Source organism: Chiloscyllium plagiosum, unplaced genomic scaffold (assembly GCF_037043375.1).
Source record: "Chiloscyllium plagiosum isolate Xiang-an unplaced genomic scaffold, Cpla_swu_hap1 HiC_scaffold_34, whole genome shotgun sequence".
NCBI lineage: Eukaryota > Metazoa > Chordata > Chondrichthyes > Orectolobiformes > Hemiscylliidae > Chiloscyllium > Chiloscyllium plagiosum.
Window position 1 is genome coordinate 11,883,536 of NW_028270172.1, and position 15,877 is coordinate 11,899,412.

At 44.7% G+C, this 15,877-nt stretch overlaps 1 protein-coding gene across 2 annotated transcripts in view; it reads right to left on the bottom strand.

Annotated features, from left to right (window-relative positions):
- Positions 1-8,861: 8,861 nt before the first annotated feature.
- exosc7 (exosome component 7) overlaps positions 8,862-15,877 on the bottom strand; it is a 28,111-nt gene continuing 21,095 nt past the window's right edge. Inside the window, exons 6-8 of one of the 2 annotated variants that reach the window (XM_087978489.1) lie at positions 14,796-14,919; positions 12,935-13,090; positions 8,862-9,007 (exon numbers count right to left, since the gene is read on the bottom strand). In XM_087978489.1, the coding sequence (XP_087834615.1) occupies positions 8,942-9,007; positions 12,935-13,090; positions 14,796-14,919 (346 nt within the window). In that variant the 3' untranslated portion in view covers positions 8,862-8,941. Of the gene's footprint in view, positions 9,012-12,934; positions 13,091-14,795; positions 14,920-15,877 lie in introns of both variants that reach the window. The other variant, XM_043719575.2, reaches the window with a different exon arrangement.

The window sequence follows — 15,877 nt, forward strand, 5'->3', positions numbered from 1 at the left end:
GGATGGAGTGTGGTTCGAACAGGAACATGTAGATGGGGACACGGGTTAGAAATCATTGCCTTGGTGCTGCTGTCGGCCCCAATCCTAGCCCCCAGACCCAGACACTGTGGCTCTGGCCCTAACCAAAAACTCTGAGCCTCAAGTATTTAGCTGATGTAACCCTTACTCTGGGTAGTGGTGTTTCAATACTTTTGCTGCCTTTGCCCTTCTAAGTGATAGAGATCACAGCAGTGGAAGATGTTGTCGAAGGTTTCCTCTGTAAGATTCAGCATTTGCTTGACTGCTTCAAGTAGTCATTGGGCTTGTTAAGTGCCAAAGTTGTTAAGACCCTATAACTTTCTTCCACAATCATTCCGAATCTTTCAAAATCGGGAATCATAATTGAGCTAGATGTGCAAATTTGCTGAAGAGGTGCCAGAGCCGTCAGTTTAATGGAATTTATCACTAATGTTACAAATCACACCCTTAGGGAAACACTGCTTTGTTGCTCAAGACCCTATGTAAGCAGAAAATTCAGCTGAATGGAAATGCATCAGCCAACATGTTCCCACACCGAGCAATGCCTCACATGGGTTATAATCGATTCCAGATGCATTAAAAAACAGAAACAAAACATTACAGATTCAGATTAGCATGCTTTTTCTTCAGAGGCAGTGAACAGAATGGTGGGGAGCGGTGGTGGTGGCGGGGGCAATGAATCCAGCTTACTTAATGGATATGGCAACTATCCGTGAAAGTTCCATGCAGAGTTCCAACATACAACCGCCATAGAAACAGCAAACAACAAATACTACGTTTTCTTTTAGCATTTTTTTAATAAAAAATGTTCCCTTCCTTTTTTTCTCCTAAGTCATCTATCACTTGGAATAAAACATGGAGGAAACAAACAATAGCTTTAGAGCAACAGATGCATGAAACCTTCCTAGACTAGAACCAGGGGTCACAGTTGGAAAATGAGGGCTGTCCCATTTAAGACAGCTATGAGAAATTATTTCCTCTCTAAAGGTTGAAACTCTGTTGCCCAGAGAGCAGTGTAGGCAGCATCACGAAATATTTTTAAAGGCAGATGTAGGTAAATTCGAGACCAACAAGACAGTAAAAGGTTATTGAGGGGTAGTGGGATTCAAGCTTCAATCAAATTAGCCAGCATCTTATTGAATAGACTGAATCTAAATGTAATGACCCACAGCTCAGTAACGCTCAACATGGCTGACAACAAGGTAACTGAGGGCACATTAAATCTGCATCAGAATGTTAAAATTAGCACTTATTTAAGGCAGTACCTCTATTTGGGTGTCAAACAGGACTGATCATGAACTTCAAAATGTCATAGTTCACTCTATAATACCTCCATAATCTTAAGTGCATCAATCAGGTCACCACCCCCTGACCCCGAAGTTCTATTTTGTAATTATTGAACTATGTTGCTTATTCTGGAGAATAATTTCAGTCAGCTCCAGGGATTCAGAATTCATCAAAGGTTGCTGAAAATCTGATCTCCCACTGGGAGTCCAGGATATCATCTTTCCTGTCTTCACCTATCCCCACTTCACCACCCTGCCCCCACTGCTCCCTTAATCTGCAGTTCTCCTGACTCCCACCCCCAGTCCTGAAGAATGGTTACACCCGAAACATTGACTTCTCCAGCTCCTGATGCTGCCTGGCTGGCTGTGTTCTTTCAGCTCCTGCCTGTCTACTTTGAATTCTAGCATCTGCAGTTTGTCTCTAAAAAGGTTACATGAAGCTACAGGGTTTGAAGCCAACTCACAATCTGAAGATGGTTCAGAGAAGGAGTTGCCCATGATTCTGCAGATAACATTCCCGACGGATCTTTCCAGAGATAACATTTGAGGGGCTGAAAATGCATGAATACAGTAATGAGAAAAGAAAGCAGGAATTCAATGAAGGAAAAGGAAGCTAGTGCTGATGCAGAAATCTGAAATAAAATGTGTGTGTGTTATCAAATCCATACAGTATGGAAGCAGGCCATTCGGCCCATCAAGTCCACCCCACAATTCAAAAGATCACATTACCTAGAGCCACCCCAATACCCCCAACCTATCACCCTACATTTTCCCTATGGTTAATCCACCTAGCCTGCACATCCCTGGACTTCATGAACAATTTAGCATGGCCAATCTGCCTAACCTTTATATTTTTGGACTGTGGGAGGAAACCAGATCACCCAGAGAAAACCTGTACAGACGTGGAAAGAATGTGCAAACTCCATACAGATGGCTCCTGAGAATGCAATCAAATCCAGGCCCCTGGCGCTGTAAGGCACTGAGCCACTGAGCCACCCCTACATCTATTGTGCAGCCAGCAGTTTTTAGAATTATACAATCCCTACAGTGCAGACAGAGGCCATTTGGCACCTCGAGTTTGCACTGACTATCCGAAGAGGATCCCACCCAAACTCACTTTCCCACCCTATCCCTGTAACCCTGCACTAACCATGGCTAATCCACATAGCCTGCCCATCCCTGGATACTGTGGGAAAGTTAGAAAAGCCCCACAGCATAAAACATTTCAATCTTCTTCAGTCAGTACTTAAAAGTGATATTTCACTCAAAACGCTCTGTATCTCTGTCATCAGATGCTGCTAGACCTAATGGGTTTCTCTTGCACTTTCAGGAATTGAAAAGCTTTCACAACAGGCTTATTATCCAGTGGTACTTGATGGAACCACTGGGTACAGTAGCACAGTGATAATGTTAATCTAGACAATGAGCAGTAAGCTAAACAGGAGTTTGAGAATTTGAATTCAACTTAGACAGAGGGAATCCAATTAGTGCATTTCCAATATGCTTATTAATATATTTGCTCTTGTTTCTCATAGATACTCGCCTGACTTACCAGAGTCCTACTGACTTGCTGAGGCTCTCCAACATCTTGCTCTTTGTTCAGGATTCAACATTGTCTTTACTGAGATGTTCACACGAAATGTTTCTCAAAATGATGACATTAAGTTCAAAGTAGCGAGTGTCCCATTTATAAATAAAATGAATTTAAAGACCAACAAATGATTTTTACTAGTCCCAAAATACTTTCCCAACTTCATCCACAAAATTGGGAGCATTAATAAACAACAGTGAAATTGAGAAGACATAAGTATTGAATAGCAGAAAGATCTAAGGAGTTCTTTCAATAAAATGGTCGTTTTACAACACTGGACACAGGAGAAATGATAATGGAGAAGGAAATAATGGCAATTAGAGTCATAGAGTCATAGAGATGTACAGCATGGAAACAGACTCTTCGGTCCAACTCGTTCATGCTGACCAGATATCCCAACCCAATCTAGTCCCACCTGCCAGCACCCAGCCCATATCCCTCCAAACCGTTCACATTCATACACCCATCCAAAGGCCTTTTAAATGTTGCAATTGTACCAGCCTCCACCACTTCCTCTGGCAGCTCATTCCATACACATACCACACTCTGCATGAAAACGTTGCCCCTTAGGTCTCTTTTATATCTTTCCCCTCTCACCTTAAACCTATGCCCTCTTGTTCTGGACTTTGTCTAATTATCCTATCCATGCCCCTCATGAATTTATAAACCTCTATAAGGTCACCCTCAGGCTCTGACGCTCCAGGGAAAACAGCCCTAGCCTATTCGACTAGGTCCTTACCATTAAGTGTATAAGTCCTTTTGCTTTCCCAAAATGCAGCACCTCGCATTTATCTAAATTAAACTCCATCTGCCACTCCTCAGCCCATTGGCCCATCTGATCAAAATCCCATTGTAATCTGAGGTAACCTTCATTCTCTACTACACCTCCAATTTTGGCATCATCTGTAAACTTACTAACCATACCTCTTACGTTCACATCCAAAACATTTATATAAATGACGAAAAGTAGTGGACTCAGCACTGATCCTTGTGGCACACCACTGGTCACAGGTCTCCAGTCTGATAAATAACCCTCCAGCACCACCCTCTGTCTCTTAGCTTCGAGCCAGTTCTGTATCCAAATGGCTAGTTCTCCCTGTACTGCATGAGATCTGACCTTGCTAATCAGTCTCCCATGGGGAACCTTGTCGAATGCCTTACTGAAGTCCATATAGATCATACCTATCGCTCTGCCCTCATCAATCCTCTTTTTTTTCTTAATTACCCTCACACTACCGCCTAACTGCGGTAGTGCTTATTTTTTCCGCAGGTGTGAGACACAGTGAAAGACACAAGGTGCACAAATCTTTATTCAGTTTCCACCACCAGGAGGAGAAGAAATACCCAAGTGGCCGGTGACAAGCAGCGCCCTTCATATCAAAGAGCAATGCTGCGTGATCAAACAGTGAAGGGAAGGGCATGGATTAAATCAAAATAGAGTTAGAGGGGGAAATAATGCACTCCACTCCCTGCACCACCACCTCTCCCTGAACAACTCCAGGGTGTTGGTGGACACCACGTACTCCTTCTCCAGAGACACCCGGGCTCTAACGTAACCGCGGAAGAGGGGCAGGCAGTCGGCCCTAACGACCCCCTCCCCGGCCCGCTGCCTGGACCTGTTTATGGCCAGTTTGGCCAGGCCCAGGAGCAGACCCACGAGGAGGTCTTCAGACCTGCCCTCCCCCCTCCGTACCGGGTGCCCAAAGGTCAGGAGCGTGGGACTGAAGTGCAACCAAAAACAGAGAAGGTTTTTTAGAAAATCAAAAAGGGAGTGCAAACGCCCACACCCAATGTACATATGGTCCACAGACTCCACAGCGCCACAGAACAAGCAGTTGGGCTGTGAGTCCTTGAACCACCGCAATCTGCGGTTGCAGGGGACCGCTGCATGCAGCACCCTCCACCCCAGATCCCTGAGAAAGGGAGAGGACTCCCACATCAATCCTCTTTGTTACTTCTTCAAAAAATTCATTCAAGTTTGTGAGACATGATTTCCCATGCACAAAGCCATGCTGACTATCCCTAATCAGTCCTTGCTTTTCTAAATACACGTACATCCTGTCCCTCAGGATTATCCAACAGCTTGCCCACCACCAACATCAGGCTCACCGGTCTATAGTTCACTGGCTTGTCCTTTCTTAAATCGTGGCATCACGTTAGCCAACCTCCAGTTTTCCTCATCTGTGACTATCGATGATACAGCAATCACTTCCCTAGAGTACACCTGATCAGGTCCTAGGGATTTATCCACCTTTATGTGTTTCAAGACATCGAACATCTCCTCCTCTGTAATATGGACATTTTTCAAGCTGTCACCATCTATTTCCCTACATTGTATATCTTCCATGCCCTTCTCTACATTAAACACTGACGCAAAATACTCATTTAGGGGTATATCCCCCATCTCGTGTGGCTCCACAAAAAGGCCACCTTGCTGATCTTTGAGGGGCCCCATTCCCTCCCTCAGTTACCCTTTTGACCTTCATGTATTTGTAAAAACCTTTTGGATTCTCCCTAACCCTACTTGCCAAAGCTCTCTCACCTCCCCTTTTTTCCCTCCTGATGCCCCTCTCAAGTATACAGAGGAATCTTGATTGTCTGAATGCAATGGGCCGGCAGTATTTCGTTCGGATAATTGATTATTCGGTTAATTGATTCAATGCCTCTTCTCTGGGGCTCTGGAGTTTTCTGAAGTTTCCTTTTTCCTCGCTTAGCCTGCTTTGCTCCCTCTCTCCGTCTCAGGGTTTGTTTCTGAGCAGGGACACACTTGTGTATAAGGGATCTACAGCATTGCTGAAGCCTCCTGCTCCCCACCCTCCAAATCAGTTTAATAGGATTGACACAGCATGCACTTGCTAATTCTGCTCCCCATTCAGGAGACAAGGCAGCAGCACATCATACGCGTGAGCCCCTGCCCCGTCTTCTCCTGTGAACCCCGTCCCAGCCCAGCCCCTGTGAGCCCCCCCCCCACCCCCTGCACTTCCAGGGCAGCTGAACTAGACACCAACAGTAAGACTGATGGACTGATGGTGTCTTTTATTTTTTTTGGGGGGGGGGGGGGAAGAAGAGGGGGGAGGGGATAGCACACACACAACTTTTGACAGGTTCCATCTTTGCCCTTTACAGGACAATGTTGGAGAGATTATCTGAGGAAGTGGGGTTTAGGGTACACGCCTGTGTAGAACTCTTGGGAAAGTGGAGGGAGGGAGGGAGGGAGAGAGCGAGGGAACGAGCGAGGGAGAGAGCGAGCGAGAACGAGAGAGATCATTTGGAGATGGTGCCTGGGCTCTCACCGATGTCCAGGACTGTTCTATTTCAGGAAGTCTGGCTCATTTTTAATCATTGTCAAGAAAAGACATGATCAGCGTTGAAACACTGCTTTGATGTAATGTTCCTATCGGGACCTTGAGATCATCTTTGGATAATTGATGTTCGGATAATTAAAGGTTCCTCTGGACTCTTACTACCTTTATACTCTTCTAAGGATTCACTCAATCTATCCTGTCTATACCTGACATATGCTTTCTTTTATTTAACCAAACTCTCAATTTCTTTAGTCACCCCTACACCTAACAGGAATATACTGTCTCTGGACTCCCGTTATCTCATTTCTGAAGGCTTCGCGTTTTCCAGATGCCCCTTTACCTGCAAAGATCTGCCCCTAATCAGCTTTTGAAAGTTCTTGCCTAATATTGTCAAAATTAGCCTTCCTCCAATTTAGAACTTCAACTTTTAGATCTGGTCTATCCTTTTCCATCACTATTTTAAAACTAATAGAATTATAGTCGCTGGCTCCAAAGTGCTCCCCCACTGACACCTCAGTCACCTGCCCTGCCTTATTTCCCAACAGGAGGTCAAGTTTTACTTCTCTAGTAAGTACATCCACATACTGAAAATGAAAATTTTCTTGTACACACAACACTGTGGCAGTCCCAGTCTACGTTTGGAAAAGTAAAATCCCCTACCATAACCATCCTATTATTCTTACAGATAACAGAAACCTCCTTACAAATCTGGTTCTCAATTTCCCACTGACTATTAGGGGGTCTATAATACAATCCCAATAAGGTGATCATCTCTTTCTTAGTTTCACCCAAATAACTTCCCTGGTTGTATTTCCAGGAATATCCTCCCTCAGTACAGCTGTAATGCTATTCCTTATCAAAAGCACCACTCCCTCCATCTCGCTTGCCTCCCTTCCTGAAGCATTTGTATCCTGGAACATTAAGCTGCCAATCCTGTCCTTAAACAACTATTTTGTTTGGCCGTCACAAAAGACACAAACAGCTTCGCAGAAATGCGAAGGAAACAATGGTCTAGTGAGAAGGAGGAATTAAAGGAAATTAGTTCGCATTAAAAAAAAGGACAGTGGAGAAATTTATAGAACTAAAATCTGATACGAGATCCCTAAGGCCAGACAGGCGAAAGTGAGGACTGCAGATGCTGGAGATTAGAGTCAAGAGTGTGGTCCTGGAAAAGCACAGCAGGAGAATCGACGTTTCGCGCAAAAGCCCTTCATCAGGAATGAGGCTCAGTCGAGAGGGTGAAGAGATAAACGAGGGGGGGTGGGGGAAGGTGGCTGAGAGAGTGTGATAGTTGGATTGAGGTGGGGGTGATGGCGATAGGTCAGAGGATGGCAGAGCGGATAGGTGGGAAGGAAGATGGACAGGTCACGAGGGAGGTGCCGAGCTGGAAGGTTGTAACTGGGATAAGGTGGGGGTCTTGGAGGAATGAGGAAACTGGCAAAATCCACACTGATGCAGTGAAGGCAGAAGCTGAGACGTTCTTCCTCCAGGCATCGGGTGGTAAGGGAGTGGCGATGGAGGATGCATAGGACCTGCATGTCTCTGGCGGAGTGGAAGGGGGAGTTGAAGTGTTCGGCCGTGGGGTTGGTTGGTGCGGGTGTCCCGGAGATGTTCTCTGAAGCACTCTGCAAGTAGGCGCCTTATCTCTCCAATGTAGAGGAGACCACTTCAGGAGCAACACATACAGTAAATGTGGAAGTGCAGGTAAAACTCATATATATGCAAGGCTCCTTTGGGGCCTTGGATAAGGTGAGGTGGGAGGTGCAGACACAGGTTTTGCAATTCCTGCGGTGGCGGGGGAAGATGGTGGGAGGGGAGAGTGGCTTGGTGGGGACCATGAACCAGAGATATATTACCCTCCCCACCCCTATCCACTTTCCAGAAAGACCATTCCCTCGGTGACTCCATTGTCAGGTCCACGCCCTGACAAGGTGTGCAAGGCAGGAAGCAGGATATGAGAGTGAGAAAGGAGTATGAAAGATATGGGTGTGAGCAGCCAAGATTGAGAGGGGTAAGTGAGCAGGAGAGGGAATGAGGGCGAGAGGAAAGAGAGAAAGGGCTAAAGAGTCATTAGAGATAGATATCAATGAAACTTGCATAATTTAGGCAGTTTGTTGAGTGCAATGAAGAATACAAAATACCTTGATTTATCTGCCACTCTCCACAAACATCAGATGTAATATACAATATGCAAAGAGGATTCTCACTGGGCGCTAGGAGGGCAAATCAATTAGTCACAGAAATGAGTATTGATTGAGTGGCAGTGTCAATTAGAACACAAGGACTCAGCTTAAGAAGCTGGTACTAACCAAGATAATGAAAATCCTTTGTGGATTTTCAACACATGCTTGAGTCAGAGATTCTAAATTGAAGAATATCCTTAAGGTGGAGAAATTGCAGTCCACAGGGACAACAGTAGGAAGTAATATCATGCTGACACTGACTGCTCCTGATAGTCAATTAGTCTAACCTTGTTTCAAAAGGAAGATGCCTTTTTCAGCATGAGGCAAGTATATATAACACTTTCCAATCATGCAGGTAATATGCCTCCAAAGTAGTATATCAAAAGATACAAGTCCCAATTTTTATAACGTACAATTAATTGTTGGGAAAAATATAAACTTCCCAAATTAAATACAGTAAATTCTCTTCAGCCGCACAAACATTTTAAATAATCTTTTATTAGAAAAAAGTACAGTGCAGAAGTCAACCAAGAAATCCAACTTTTTGACGTTTCTTTCCTAAACTTTCTTCTTTCTCCAAAGCGGTTTGTAAAGATATATGCAACGCTTTTCCAACTCGGTTTCCTGTCTGAGAGGGGGAGGGTAGGAAAGAAGGGGAGCGTAATAGGTGGGCGAGAGAAAGTGAGAGGGAGGGGGCAGAGAGAGATAGCGGGGCAGGGGGGTGGGGGTGGGGAGGGAGAGCAGGGGAAAACAAAGTACGAGGAAAGATTAACTTAACCTGGAGTAATAAAAAAAAGTTATATTTAAGAGTGATTTTCCATCTTGGCATTGAAAGTTCCATAGCCTATTTGAAAACCCACTTCCTTAGTCCTTCGACACAATTATAAATCTCACATTACAGGATGTTGACTCATCGGTCAAGTTAAGTCAACAGAGAAACATCAAGAAAGAGAGATTCCATTAGAGACTGTGCACAGAGCACAGATTCCCTCAAGCTCAACCTCTTTAACCTCAATGAGGCTCCTTTTCCCCGTGATTTCTCTAACCCCACCACCAACTGCATGGTCTCACCACAAGCACAAACCTCCACCATTAAACAGACCAAATTTCCTGTAATATCACTTGATAGTTCTTTACCCTCAAGTATTGTTCAAGCAATAACCTAATGCAGCTTTTGTACAATAGCATTTTGTTAGTAACAGTTCCAATATGCCAATATTCAAATAGAGTGTAGGAGGGTTTAATTCACATCGTAGCATGATGGGAATCCATAATCTCCACTTCTCAGGTGCTTTCACTCCATTGAAAGCATGCATTTACTTCCAAAGTTCAAACACACCAGCAGTCCGGATTAGGAAGCTTAAAATTATTAATTTGGAGTGGGGGCCAGGGGGGTCTTTTTAACTGTGCAGGTGATTATTATTTCAACAGTGAAAACATTGAGTTGGACAGCTATATTAAGTTGTAAGTTATGTAGGAAACCAAATTATGTTGGCATCTTGAAGCGAGTGTCCAAATCAAAGTGACACTGAAAAGAATGAACATTCTGGACACAAGAACTGGCAAACTGAGCTTACAAGTTAAAACAAAAAAAACAACTGGATGTCTTCAGCTGCCAGGTGGAATGGCAATTCCACCATTACCACTATGAACATTGTAAGCTGAGGCAGCAGAATGCATGCTAGTTTTGAACACCATCATGACCAATGCTGTTACTCACTCAGTGACAGAAACAAAAGGCTGCCCGGCATTGTTAACAGTTACTGCACATGAGCAACACATTGTGATTCACTTTTAACCCACCGTTAGATTTGAGATTTGTCGAAGAGAAACAGATAAAAATTTGAAATACTAACTGGGGGATGGGAGCACAGGGGGGCTCAGTTCAGTGGAAGAAGCAATAGCAGAAGTAATTATATTCGACCCTCTACAACACTCACAGATAGTCTTCCTCTGACAATGGAGTTTGGCTGTAGCTGCACATTTCCAGCAGTCAGGTAGGTAAAAACAATGACTGCAGATGCTGGAAACCAGATTCTGGATCAGTGGTGCTGGAAGAGCACAGCAATTCAGGCAGCATCCGAGGACAGGCAAAATCGACGTTTCGGGCAAAAGCCCTTCATCAGGAATAAAGGCAGAGAGCCTGAAGCGTGGAGAGATAAGCTAGAGGAGGGTGGGGGTGGGGATAGAGTAGCATAGAGTACAATAGGTCAGTGGGGGAGGAGATGAAGGTGATAGGTCAGGGAGGAGAGGGTGGAGTGGATAGGTGGAAAAGGACCTGGGCAGGTCGGACAAGTCAAGGGGATCATGTTGCTGGAGGTTAGAAACTAGGATGAGGTGGGGGAAGGGGAAATGAGGAAGCTGTTGAAATCCACATTGATGCCCTGGGGTTGAAATGTTCCGAGGCGGAAGATGAGGCGTTCTTCTTCCATGCGTCTGGTGGTGAGGGAGCGGCGGTGGAGGAGGCCCAGCACCTCCATATCCTCGGCAGAGTGGGAGGGGGAGTTGAAATGTTGAGCCACGGGGCGGTTTGGTTAATTGGTGCGGGTGTCTCGGAGATGTTCCCTAAAGCGCTCTGCTAGGAGGCGCCCAGTCTCCCCAATGTAGAGGAGACCGCATCGGGAGCAACAGATACAATAAATGATATTAGTGGATGTGCAGGTAAAACTTTGATGGCTGTGGAAGGCTCCTTTAGGGCCTTGGATAGAGGTGAGGGAGGAGGTGTGGGCGCAGGTTTTACAGTTCCTGCGGTGGCAGGGGAAAGTGCCAGGATGGGAGGGTGGGTCGTAGGGGGGCGTGGACCTGACCAGGTAGTCACGGAGGGAACGGTCTTTGCGGAAGGCGGAGAGGGAAATATATCCCTGGTGGTGGGGTCTGTTTGAAGGTGGCGGAAATGTCGGTGGATGATTTGGTTTATGCGAAGGTTGGTAGGGTGGAAGGTGAGCACCAGGGGCGTTCTGTCCTTGTTACAGTTGGAGGGGTGGGGTCTGAGGGCGGAGGTGCGGGATATAGACGAGATGCGTTGGAGGGCATCTTTAACCACGTGGGAAGGGAAATTGCGGTCTCTAAAGAAGGAGGCCATCTGGTGTGTTCTATGGTGGAACTGCTCCTCCTGGAAGCAGATACGGCGGAGGCGGAGGAATTGGGAATACGGGATGGCATTTTTGCAAGAGGTAGGGTGGGAAGAGGTGTAATCCAGGTAGCTGTGGGAGTCGGTGGGTTTGTAGAAAATGTCAGTGTCAAGTCGGTCGTCACTGATGGAGATGGAGAGGTCCAGGAAGGGGAGGGAGGTGTCAGAGATGGTCCAGGTAAATTTAAGGTCAGGTTGGAGTGTGTTGGTGAAGTTGATGAATTGCTCAACCTCCTTGCGGGAGCACAAGGTGGCGCCAATGCAGTCATCAATGTAGCGGAGGAAGAGGTGGGGAGTGGTGTCGGTGTAATTACGGAAGATCAACTGCTCTACGTAGCCAACAAAGAGACAGGCATAGCTGGGGCCCATACGTGTGCCCATGGCTACCCCTTTGGTCTGGAGGAAGTGGGAGGATTCAAAGGAGAAATTGTTAAGGGTGAGGACCAGTTCGGCCAAACGAATGAGAGTGTTGGTGGAGGGGTACTGTTGGGAACGTCTGGAGAGGAAAAAACGGAGGGCTTGGAGGCCCTGGTCATGGCGGATGGAGGTGTAGAGGGATTGGATATCCATGGTGAAGATGAGGCGTTGGGGGCCGGGGAAACGGAAGTCTTGGAGGAGGTGGAGGGCGTGGGTGGTGTCTCGAACGTATGTGGGGAGTTCCTGGACTAGGGGGGATAGGACAGTGTCGAGGTAGGTAGAGATGAGTTCAGTGGGGCAGGAGCATGCTGAGACAATGGGTCGGCCATGGTGGTCAGGCTTGTGGATCTTGGGAAGGAGGTAGAACCGGGCAGTGCGGGGTTCCCGGACTATGAGGTTGGAAGCTGTGGGTGGGAGATCTCCTGAGGTGATGAGGTTCTGTATGGTCTGGGAGATGATGGTTTGGTGATGGGGGGTGGGGTCATGGTCAAGGGGGCGGTAGGAAGAGGTGTCCTCGAGATGGCGTTTGGCTTCAGCGATGTAGAGGTCAGTGCGCCAGACTACCACTGCGCCCCCTTTGTCTGCTGGCTTGATGGTGAGCCCGTTCAAGTGTGAAGACCATCATTGAGCTGGTGTTACATGATCCACACTGGGTCGAAAAGAACCATCAAATGTGAGTGAACTACTTTCACAGAGAAGGGAGAGGGAGGAGGTATGTGCAGACATTTCTACCTGTAATATACTTGCACACCACGTAGCAAATAATTGAGCTGTCCTGATGGTCAACCAATCATCCTTTCATTTAGGAAATGACAAATGGTGATATGAAGCCAATAGGATTTTGTTCGCCTTTATGCTCAAACAAAGCTTAATTAGCTGACAACAATCAAACTGCACAGCAGGATTTTGATGGCAATGTCAAAGCCCAAAACAACAAACAAAAGGATGAAAGTAAAGGCAACTGACCCCAAACCCAAGCATTTAATTAACGTCTTGATTCATACCTCTAACATTTCAAAGATACTTTCTGGATCCAAACTGCCTCCTCCAACTTTCCTGAAGCAAGTGCTGGTCCCTTTGCTGGTGACTGAAACCAACAGGCTGGCCATGCAGCACGCTTCCTCCTGCGAAGTGGCGTCAACTACGTGCCTGTGACCGATCTATGGAAAGCAAGCAACATCAGCGATATGTTTAACGCAATATGGAGTGGCTGCCTCCGCCAGCTGGAGAGTCTAAAAGGGTCACAACCTCAGGATAAGTGGTGGCTGTTGTGGACAAAGATGAGGAGAAAGGTCTTCACTCACAGGATTGTGCATCTTGGGAATTCTATAGCTCAGAGGGTTCCTGTTGCTCAGTTAATGAATAGGTTTGGGTAGTAAGGTAGTCAGGGTTTGGAAGCCATGATCTTATTGAATAGCGAAGCAGGCTACGTGGTCTATCCCTGTTGCTATCTTTGATGACCTAATGCAATTTGGTAAGTACTGTGGATAATGACCTCCAGTGGGAACACCGACTGAAATTTGGGGCTGACAGTTCCGATGCAGCAATGGCTCTCGCGTACCTCAGTGCTGACAGCTGAATGCTTCAAGAAGCCTGGGCCTCTTCTCTGCTGTCATACTGAGTAGTATCTCTCACTTTAATGCACAACACTGAATCAATATAGATGATTTGTTCTGTAAATATTATGCTGTGTATCAAACTATGGCAGCAGAAAACATGGCAATCTCTTAACACAAAATATTTTGAAAAAAATACAAGGAAACATACTTCTGATTAGGGCAAGACCATTTCGATGCAGCCTTTTCTGGGTAAAGGAATTTTAGAACTTAATCTTCCTAAATGTCTTCAGCACTGAAAATTAAATGCTGGCATGGAAATTTCTTTGGTCAACAAGTGTTGCTAAGTGAAGCAGTGTTAGTAAAGTGTAAAGTTGGTTTCTGAGTGCTAAAGACATCGAGTGGCTTTTCATGTGTGTGGCATTTCAGACACAGGCTTGAAAATGTTCCTAATATTTCCTGATACTAATGGGCAGGCACACTTTTATCACCTCTGTTCATAGAGGTCACATTTTACTAACAGATACATTATACAATGGCCTCTAATCAACTTCTAATTGGATTGGTTTTGGCAGAGGCCTGATAAAAACGAAAAGGGGTATTTAAAGGGGTTAATAACAAAGTGACAGATCAACTCAACATTGCAGCTTATATTAATCTCACTGAAAGATGGAACAAGCACATCTGCTCATTCAATTTTCATACAATTGTTATGGTGCAGTAAGAGGCCATTCAGCCCAGCATGCCTGCATGATTCTTTTCCCTCATCCGAATTTCCAGCTTTTGCCCCATATCTGTGCACACCGTTTCTATCCAAATAATCATCCAATACCCTCTTGAACACCTCAATTGATTCCTTCTTGTGGCACTTACCTGCTCACCTTTATGTTGTCCTGCATTACCTGACCATTCAAAGGCTTTTAAATAGCCAGAAGACCATTCACTTCCATTCTCAAAATCTTTCAAACAAATCCTCATTAATTATCCTCACCATTTACCTTTTAAAGGGAGAATTTTTTTTTGAAAAAAGCTACAGGAATTAGTGGAAATCAGTCCCTGCACAATACCTTCCACAGAGCACCTAGGTTTTAAACAAAACTGCTATCCATTGAATGAGTAATCTTTTGAAAAGTCAATTTTTAATCAAATGCTTCTTTAGAAGTTGGTTGTAATACAATTTTAATTACATAACTTAAACATGAAGATAATAGCTGTATTTCAATACCAATTTTATATGCAATCAGTAAGAGGTCATTTACTTAAAAGGCTTTGTGCAAGATATTTGTACATAAAAGTAGGTTTATCTTACTTTGCTTAAAGTGACTATGCAAGGTACATTTTCCACATTGAGTCGAATGCAGTCATATGGATCATCAGAGAGCTCAATTTCCTTGGCACCCTCATCATCTTCGAGCACTCGGACTTTTGGAATTCTTGAAAAGATGGAGAAAATAAAGTGAAAATGGTTACGTTGTACTTTATCTCCTTTTTGTAAAGAAGTGGTCTTTCAGCCAACTTCTCTGCACGAGTACCTACAGGAGTTATTTTGTAAAATGATAAACAATAGAAAATTGAGATACGTTAGAGCACACACAAATATAAGACAGACACATGTTTGTCTGAGATCAAAGAAAGTGAGATTTAAACCAACTGGCTCAGGAAGCACTACCAACATGTAACCAGGAGCCCGGAATCCAGGGGGAATGGTTATTGGGTTTCCATATGGATGTTCATTACTCTAGCATTTCAGCAAATTATCTCAAAGCTTTCAGAGAAAGACAAAGCTACAAATTCATCCACAGCAGCTCTTAAGCACAATATCGATGAAGTTCTGGAGACATTTCTAACTACAAGTATTTAATTTCAAGCCATCCAACAGACTGGATATTTAACACTGTTAATTCATTAACAATCTTGAAATCTGATCCTAAATGAATGCCACTGGTTCATAGTGATGTTAAGTCTTGTAAGTTTATAGTCAGTAAGATGATGCTGCATTTCGGAGGCACACCTGAACTGTTTTTGCAATCCAAAAAGTACAAATAAGTAGCAACTGACACTTTAAAGTTTGACGGCTGCTATTTTAAGTGTTGCCAGTTCATAAACAGCTATATCAGAGAAAATGTGCTAAACACACAAGGAAGGCAAGTACAGTGGGTCATCTTGAGAAGGTAAATCGGAGAGAGAGTAAACAACCAACCCTTGGCTTATGAATCGAGTTTTTACGATTTGGTATAAAAAGATTAATCAATTCGGTCAGTGGTCAGGATTGATAGTGTAAATGCTAATATAATCCCAACTGCTTATGTGACACCATTATCTTGCAGGTATAAACAGAGCAACAACCTGGACATGGGATTAAGGATTGGTATGCTGCCCTTGATGAATGTT